The sequence below is a fragment of the Orycteropus afer genome, unplaced genomic scaffold (genome assembly GCF_000298275.1).
Source record: "Orycteropus afer afer isolate SDZICR_OR568_19922 unplaced genomic scaffold, OryAfe1.0 scaffold00076, whole genome shotgun sequence".
Taxonomy (NCBI): Eukaryota; Metazoa; Chordata; class Mammalia; order Tubulidentata; family Orycteropodidae; genus Orycteropus; species Orycteropus afer.
The window spans coordinates 80,859-89,851 of record NW_006921663.1 but is presented as its reverse complement, the minus strand read 5'-3'; the positions used below and the strand labels follow the sequence as shown (position 1 = coordinate 89,851).

The 8,993-nt window shown below is 36.7% G+C and overlaps 1 protein-coding gene across 1 annotated transcript in view; it reads left to right on the top strand.

The window, feature by feature from the left end:
• The window catches only part of ZNF330 (zinc finger protein 330), a gene marked incomplete at its 3' end in the record, with an annotated part of 62,730 nt that overhangs the window by 19,880 nt on the left and 33,857 nt on the right, over positions 1 to 8,993 (top strand). Inside the window, exons 5-8 of the mRNA XM_042780986.1 lie at positions 1,224 to 1,350; positions 1,834 to 1,938; positions 5,583 to 5,629; positions 8,110 to 8,253. Of these exons, the coding sequence (XP_042636920.1) occupies positions 1,224 to 1,350; positions 1,834 to 1,938; positions 5,583 to 5,629; positions 8,110 to 8,253 (423 nt within the window). The remainder of the gene's footprint in view (positions 1 to 1,223; positions 1,351 to 1,833; positions 1,939 to 5,582; positions 5,630 to 8,109; positions 8,254 to 8,993) is intronic.

Below are 8,993 nucleotides of genomic sequence, written 5' to 3'. Positions count from 1 at the left end.
CAGGAGCTCCTCAGTTGCTCATAGCAAATCCCACCTTGGAGTTTACAAAGACTTATGGGTAGAAAAGCCACACAAAGTAATTTACTATACCACAATCACCCAAAGGAGCTCTGGTAATGCTATGGTTAAAGCATTCAGCTGCTACCAAAAGCTCAGTGGTTCAAATCCACCAGCCAGTCTGCAGGAGAAGGATGAGGCTTTTCACTTCCATAAAGATTTATAGCCCTGAGGCAGTTCTTCTCTGCCATATCTGGTCAGTATGAGTCAGAATCAACTCGATGGCAGTGGGTTTGGTTTGGTTTTTGGTTGATTACCCAACTTGTGTATGCTATCTCTTTCTTGCTGGAACTCTCTGACAGATTTAAATTATCTTAATTTGAGCATTTGACGTCAATATATATTGATACTTTTGTAAGTCAACAAACATTCTTCCTTTTTGTTGTTTACTACTTTTATTACAGAGCCTTGAATATAGAACACTGACTTGAGATTCAGAAGAGCTGAATTTAGTCTAGGGCCTTGTGTTCCTCATTTGTAAAGCAAAGGCTATCTAGTTCCACTCTCTTCAGGAACTCCTTTCTAGCTCTTAATATTCTATAGGTGTCATTGTGTTACAGAAAGGTATGTTTTTACTGTCTATTCTTGATACAGTTCATATATTTTACTTTAATTTTTTCCACAAATATAATAAAAGTCTAATTGCCTTAAAATTAAAAAAAAAAAAAACAGCAGGTTAGTAATTTTTCTCAATTATTGTAGAAAGCTATGTGATTATTTTATATATTGCACAGGAAAGAAGACATTTTCTTGTTAAAAATGTTGGTATTTTAAAAAGTTGTTATAAAAACCAAGAATCAAACCCGTTGTCAGGGAGTTGATTCTGACTGTGCTGTTAACAAGAATGTGAAAACTGTAGTCTCCAAAGTTGAAATCAAAACTCATTTTTAAGGCAGTACCTCTAGCTCCTTGACTTATTTAGTAATTAATATTAGTATAGATTTATAATTTTCTTTTGATTTGTAGCTAAAGTTATGCTTGTGGGTAGCTTCTGGTTTATTTTCAGGGAATCCTGTTTAATTTTGGTGTAAATAGTAAAGTCTTTAATGAAGCTACCCACCATCACTGAGGGTAAATAAATTGCTAAATGTATGAAATTTCCATGGTTGCCATTGGTTAAATGATGGCTTCCTCTGACCAAAGATTAAATTTTTTTTTGCTTACAGGGTGCAATATGTGACTTTTGTGAAGCTTGGGTTTGCCATGGAAGGAAATGTCTCAGCACACATGCCTGTGCCTGTCCTCTTACAGATGCCGAGTGTGTTGAGTGTGAACGAGGGGTATGGGACCATGGTGAGTTATTAGACAGAAGCAGTGAACTCAGCCACTTTATTTTTGTTATAAATGAAGGCTGACTTTTAAACATTATGAATGCTTTTGTTAAAAATTTTTTTCAGGATTATGTTTGCTCTTAATCCTAACTTCTGGTATCCTTGTTTGATTTGGCTATCAGTTTATTTGAAAAAGGATTTATACAGCAATAGTAGTCCTTCCTAGTATTGCTAACCATAGGAAGGAGAGAGGGAAGTAATATGGGAGCAAGTGGTTTCTTTGAGAGTCATGATTACTATGTAAGTAGCCAGGAGGTAATGGGAATTTACTTTTTTTTATGGTTTTATACTTGACCATTTTCATTTTAACTTTTACCAGAACAAAAACTGCTGTGCCTCTGAACTCATTTTTTCCAAGCAGTTCTACAGATAATGAATTTTTTTAAAAATAAAAGTTTATCATATTTATTTATATTTGTGTTTTTCTGTTTTTTCAATCCAATAGGTGGCAGAATATTCAGTTGTTCTTTTTGCCATAACTTTCTCTGTGAAGATGATCAATTTGAGCATCAAGCCAGCTGCCAGGTTTTAGAGGCAGAAACATTTAAATGTAAGTTTTTAGTTTCTTAGTAATAAAAGTTTCAAACTTAATGCGGAAGGTGCCTACCTAGTTTTTCATGTAGCCACTTACGAAATGTAATTTAAATCCTTATCTATTATTCTCGCTAGGAAAAATTCAGAACATACAGTGTTGATTCTCAACAAGGGTGCCAGTGTCATTTTGGTTGAGCCAATTTTTACTTTTATGGGATTGACCAGACTTTGTAGGATTTGTAGAATTCCTGGTCTTGAATGCTAAATGTCATTTTAACTTCCCAGTTTTTTAACAACCAAACCCTTCCTCCCTTTCCTCCTCCCTTCATAAATGTTTCCAGAGCACCCCAGGCAAGTGACATTACCCCCAGTTGGCTCCTTGTGGTTGGTTCCAATGATTTCTTAAATAGCAATGTGTATCAGAAACACCCATGAAAGGGTTTTTTTTTTTTTAATATAAATTTATATACAAATTTGTGTGTGTGTATGTGTATACATATAAGTGTGTGTGTGTATACACATTTAACTTTTACCAGAACATACGTTTATATGTATAAACATATATATATTTATATATATCCAGATGTTCAGATTGCACTCCTGGAGATGCTGCATTTAAATCTGTGGTGGTGGTGGTGGTGGTTGTTGTTGTTATGTGCCGTCGAGTCGGCCCTGACTCATAGCGACACCTCCTTGGGTTTTCGAGGCAGTATCACTACGGAAGTAGGATTGCCCAACCTTCCTTCCGAGAAGTGGCTGGTGGGTTTGAACCGACAGCCGTGTGGTTAGCAGGCAAGTGTCTTAGCTACTATGCTAAAATCTGTGGTAGGTACTAGGTATCAGTGTTTAATCTTTACAGATAATTCTCATCTATCTCCCAGGTGAGATCCAGTGCTGTTGACAGGGCCAATGGTATCATAATTATAAACAGATAGCATTTTATTGCTACTGTGTTGATTCTCAGAAGATCAAGTTTTATATTCAACCATTACTTGAATTCTGCTTATTAACTGTATTAATCTTGAGCAGATTCCTGACTTTTTCTAAACCTCACTTTTCTTATCTATAAGAAAATGCTAATCTTTTCCCTAAAGGAGTAATTTAAATAATATCTATAAAGCATCTAGTGTGATACTTGGCACTTAAACCAAACTCATTGCTGTCCAGTGGATTCCTGTCCTACTCATAGCAAACCTATAGGACAGAGGAGAACAGCCCCCATAGGGTTTTCAAGGCTGTAAATCTTTACAGGGAACAGTTTGGTGGGTTCAAACTGAATTTTTTTGTTAGTGGCCTGAGTGCCTAACTACTGTACCACCAGGGTTCCTCCACCTGGCACTTAGAGAAAAACCTTATTAAATAGTGGATATCATTAATGGAAAAAGACAACTTCTCCACATAGTCCTTGTGTTTAATTTGATTCTTGTTCTTGTATGAAATCTGTATGCTCATCTATAAGTTTAAAGTTGACTAAATCATCAGTCTGCTAAGTATATATAATTCTTACAATGTTTGTATAGAAATTCTCCAAGATTGTAGGAGAGTCTGAAACTGTATAGCATTTCATAAAATTCTGTAGAATGTGTATTGTGTAGAATTCTCTAGGGCATAGGAGCCTAGCATGTTTTATAATATTGGAATCTAAGAGGCAACTGTTGAGTGGTAAGGCTATACTTCCATTAAGAGCTTTTTGTGATTCCACAAAAGGCACAGAAAAATACAAAGACTGAATAATCAACTGCATTTTAAGATGAATCTATTATCACTATGTCACTGCTAACATTCTTGTGGCAGAATCACAGGATCCTTGCTGTAGTTTATCCTCTTACCTTTTTTTTTTTTTTTTTTAATCTCTCTTGGGCATTTTTCTTTCACCAAATTGTTAGGTGCTTGGAATGTTTTCTCTGGTATAATGGCCTAATCACATATGCCTCACAGGTATATAGTGTGTTTCCACCTCCTAATTTGTTTCATTTTGTAATTTATGGACTTGACCTTATGTCAAGTATGGATTGGGAGATTTAGAAATTTTTTGAAATACCATTTACCTGCATAATCACTGAGAACACTGTTCTAAGGAAAACAACAACAACAACAAAAAAAACCCTCACATGTTAGTGCCCTGCTAATGTCTTTTAAAGTGATTGAAATGACCCGGCGACTTTTAATTTAAAATATCTTGTCGTCAGCAGGCACCTTCCACCTTCCACCTATTTTCTTATAAAATATGCGGAAGACATAAAAATAGATTTAAAGGAAAAATCCACATTCTGAAACTAGGAAAGTCATATTTTCTCAATCTGCAAGAAATACATTCTTTATTCAAGTCTAATTGAAAGTTTTTAACTTTTGAGAAGAGAAAACCTGGGCATTAAAGTAGAGTGCATTTGTGTGGTTGGGGTAATTATGGGAAGAAGACTGAGACTGCCACTTTACATCCTAGGTATGGATATGTGCCTGGATGTATGTTTAAAAATGACATTTAGAGAAGTTTGTCTAGATAAATCCTTTTATTTTGCTTGAGGATGAAGGAAGGCTGGGCCTAAAAACTCTGGGCATGTCTTAAAGTAGGAGTGATTTAGATTTGAGAGTTCTCCCCACAGGCCAAAAGAATGGTGCTATTAGGTATAATCATATATGCCTAAGATACAGCAAATACTCAGTTTTTAACTTTTATTATTAGTATGGAGGACAGATAATACAGATCCAGCTGAATTATTGGCATTACTGTGGGAGAAAGCAGAACAGTTGCACAGAAGCAATAATTATTCACATCATTGAAAAGAAAATAATATCTTTGAGGTTTTAAAACTAAAAACCTTATCTATTCTGATTGAAAGGGCTCCCCGTGAACCTTATAAGCTGGAAGAAAAGAAAGCCTGAACTAGACACATCTGGTCAAATGTTTTAATTATTAGGGTAGAACTACTTTTATTTTCCTTTTTACTTTTTCAAGCTCTTGAAGTGGATTGAAAGGCAGTGATTTATATTCAGATCTTATCAGGGTAATGTATAATTTGTTTCCTCTTTATTTTTGGTACTTTTTTTCCTTCCATATTTTCACACAGGCTTCTCTAATATATTTGCATTTAAATTTAGGATTCATCACTTCTAAATGACCAGTATTATTGTGGCTTACTAAGAGAGAGAGAAAATATTTTGGGATTTTTTTCATCTTTTTTATTGCCCATGTGAATATTCTTTCTCTTCATACTCCTTTCTACCTTTCTCTTATCAGAAGTCATATATAAATTGATAATAGCCTATGCCCACAGGAGAGAATATATAATGGGGACAATTAATCTTTTCAAAGTTTCAGCCATTATATGATTAGTGGAAGGACTTTAAATAATATCATTGGAATAAATGATATTTTGCCATTTTTGTTTTCTAAAAATGATGTTTGCCATTACCTAGATCTGGAGAAATAGAAGGAAATTTGAAAATAGAGCTGTGATAGTGAAAAGAAGGCTGTGTGATGCACTTGTTGATATCTTTTCTTCTGGCTGGCGATTCCATCTCATTTTTTGTATCCTCTAGGTTGTATTATAAAACAGAGAAGTGTTAATTCATCTGAGATACTATGTCAGGTATAAATCTATGGAAAATAGCATTTTCATTCCAAGTTTGAATATGGATAATACGTACTTTGTTCCACAGGTGTTTCATGCAATCGGCTTGGCCAGCATTCCTGTCTCCGTTGTAAGGTATACTTCTGTATTATTTAATTGTTTCATTTTGTTCTTTTAATTTCTATACTCGGGAGTTCTGGTAGCACAGTGCCTAAGGTACTTGACTGCTAATCAGAAGGCTGGCGGTTCAAACCCACCAGCCACTCCTCAGAAGGAAGATAGGGCAATCTACTTCCGTAGTGATACCGCCTCGGAAACCCAAGGAGGGATCTCTATGAGTCAGGTCCACCTCGATGGCACATAACAGCAACAACAACAACCACATAATGAATCTTTCAAGGGATCTTTAAAATTAGTTAGTTTAATTCTTTTATTTTGGAGATTATAGAAATAAGGTTGAGAACACTTATGTGACTTTCCAAAGGCAATACAGTTGGTTTGTAGTAGAATTGACGTTAGCGCACAGGTCAGCTGAATCTGGTTCAGTGTTTTTTACCCCTTAACATATATGGAGACAATTCTGATCAAAATGGTGGGATGTATTTTAATGTCAAAATAGACCTGCTTAGAATAGTTCAGGTAAAGTGAAGATTTCCGTAATGTTTTATTTCCTTAGACATTGTGTCCTTCATTTCTGCTTATCAGAGATCACTAGACACAGTCAAGTCACCCACTCTCAGAAACATTTCTCTGATTCTTCTGTTACTAACCCTCTCTCTTAATCTCTGCTCCAGTTTAATCAGATGGCTTTAATTTTGCTTAAGGTGTTCATGCTCTCAAGCCTTGAGGCTTTGTATATGTTATTTCCTTTGCCAGTCTCTCTTCTTACATCTTTGCTTACCTTGCTACATCTCTTTTCTCGTTCACTTCTCAGCTAAGATTTCTTTTTTTTTTTTTTAATTGTGATTTGGGTGAAGATTTACAGAGCAAATTCACTTTCCATACAGCAGTTCACATATACTTTATCTCATGTGATTGACCACAGTTTACCACAATGCAACAGCTCCCCTCCCACTTCCTCCCCATAGTTACCTCTTCCCAGTGTCCATCCCTCCATACTTTCCTGCCCCCTGAGCTGTCTCCCTGTGCATAAGCAGCTCTTCTTTCTCCCATGATTGTTCTCTCCAAGGCGTGTGTCTGCTTGAGGTAAATGTTTAACTCACATGCCTGTACTTTGTTTGTCTGGAAACCACAGGTGTGGGTTCAATTCCAGACCTGAAGGGCAGCTAGGGGCCATAGTCTCAGTGGTTCCACCAGGCTCTATTGGATCAGCAAACCTGGTCCCCACCTTTTTTTTTTTGCCTCCAAAACTCAAAATCTTGAGTTTTGTTCCACATTGTTCTCCCTCTCTATTCAGCATCTCCTGCATACATCCCCTTCCAAGTGGATGACAGTGGTAGCCAGGCACCATCTAGTTCTTCTGGTCTCATAGTTGTATAGGTTGCAGATCAGGTGGTGTACCAGTTGCTAGGACTAATTGTTTCCATTAATTTTGGTTTTCTTCTTTCTTCTTTGCTCTTGACGAGAAGAGACCCATCGTTTCAGCTAAGATTTCTTGTCTCTCAAGAAGACTTTCCTGGTTTCCATGTCTTAAGTTAGGTCTCTCCTCTGCCATGGAGTCAATTCTGATTCATAGCAAACTTATAGGTCAGACTAGTATTGCCACATAGGGTTTCCGAGACCGTAAATCTTTATGGAAGCAGATTGCCTCATCTTTCTCCCATGGAGTGGCTGGTAGGTTCAAACCACTGACCTTTTGGTTAGCAGCTGAATGTTTTAACCACTGCACCACCACACTGTTGTGTCTTGTAATTGCCTCTCTACTTGTCTCTGTCCTCAGACTAGTATACTCTGTGTGAGTAGGTAGCCTGCTCACCATTGTATCAAGGACCTCGAATATTCAGTTATTTGTGAAAGAATAAATATGTCTGCAAGTCACATCCTACCTTAGTTACCTAATTCTGCAAGATGGGGGAGGAATAGAAGTTCGTGGCTTTAAAGAACAGAAACTTACTGTGTCAAAATTGTGGATGCTAGAAGTCCAAATCAGGGAATTGGCACTAGTAGAAGGTCCTTGGTGTTTCTCTTGGACAGTTCTTGCATGGTCTTTTCTGCCTGTGTGTCTATGTGTGTCCTTGTCTGTTTTCACCTGATAGTATCTTCTGACATTATTCAGAGGGGATTAGTTAGGACCCACCCTACTCAAGTATGACCCCATTAACCAGAAAACCATTATATCCAAACAGGGTCACACTCACAGGTACAGGGGGTAGGATTTTAACATACTTTTTTTTAAGGGACACAGTTCAATTCTTAATGTAGCTCATATACAGTATGTCTCTGCCTTTGGTTAGGTCATAAGTGGTGTGAAAGACCATCTCACTTAAGACATTGAAAACAGTAGAATTAGGTAGGAGCTAGTCCTAACAAAAATCTCAATCTCTTTATCCTAACAAAACTGCTTAAATTTCCTTAAAATACTGAATGATGTCTTTTTAAATATTTACTATTTTTTTTTTTTTAAAAAAAAGCATATTTTTACCTCTCCTGTATAGGCTTGTTTTTGTGATGAGCATACAAGGAGCAAAGTGTTTAAGCAAGAAAAAGGAAAACAGCCTCCCTGCCCTAAATGTGGACATGAAACTCAGGAGACAAAAGATCTCAGCATGTCAAGTAAGTGTCTTAAAAATACCACTGCAGTGATTTTGCTTCATATGTAGACAAGGTTTCCTTTTGCCTCCTCTTCCTATTTGGAAAGATAATTAGGTTCTGTGGAGTAAGTGGAATTTATAGCCTTGGAAAACACCTGGGTAAAAGTTCTTGATTTGACTTAAATATTTTGTACTTACTTTGATATTTGGCTTCAGTTAATAAAAACATAATGAATACTGAAATTTAAGCCAAAAACAGTGATTTTTCATTTTTGCAGATGCTCGCATGTTAAATAATTGAGTAGCTAAAATCTTTAATATTCAACTCTTGTTAATCTTTCAAACACCAAAACCAAACTCACTACCATTGTGTCGATTCTAACTCATAGCGACCCCCATTGGGTTTCTAGTTTATGGAAATAGATTGCCCATCTTCCTTCTGTGGAGCACCTGGTGGATTTGAACCACTGACCTTCTGGTTAGCAGGCAAGTGCCTTATCCACTGATGCCACCAGAGCTCCTTGTTGTCAACCTTTATACTCACACACTCACTGCCATCGAGTCAATTCCAACTCATAGTGGAACTCTTTGGTTTTCTGATGCAGTATCTCTATGGAAATAGATTGCCCGGTCTTCCTTCTGATGAACGGCTGGTGAGTTTGAACCGCCAGCCTTCTGGTTAGCAGTCAGATGCCATAGGCACTATGCCACCAGAGCTCCTTGTTAATCTTTAGTACTTAGTATTTAGAGATTAGAATTCATTCTGACACTATTCTTTTTTTTTTTTT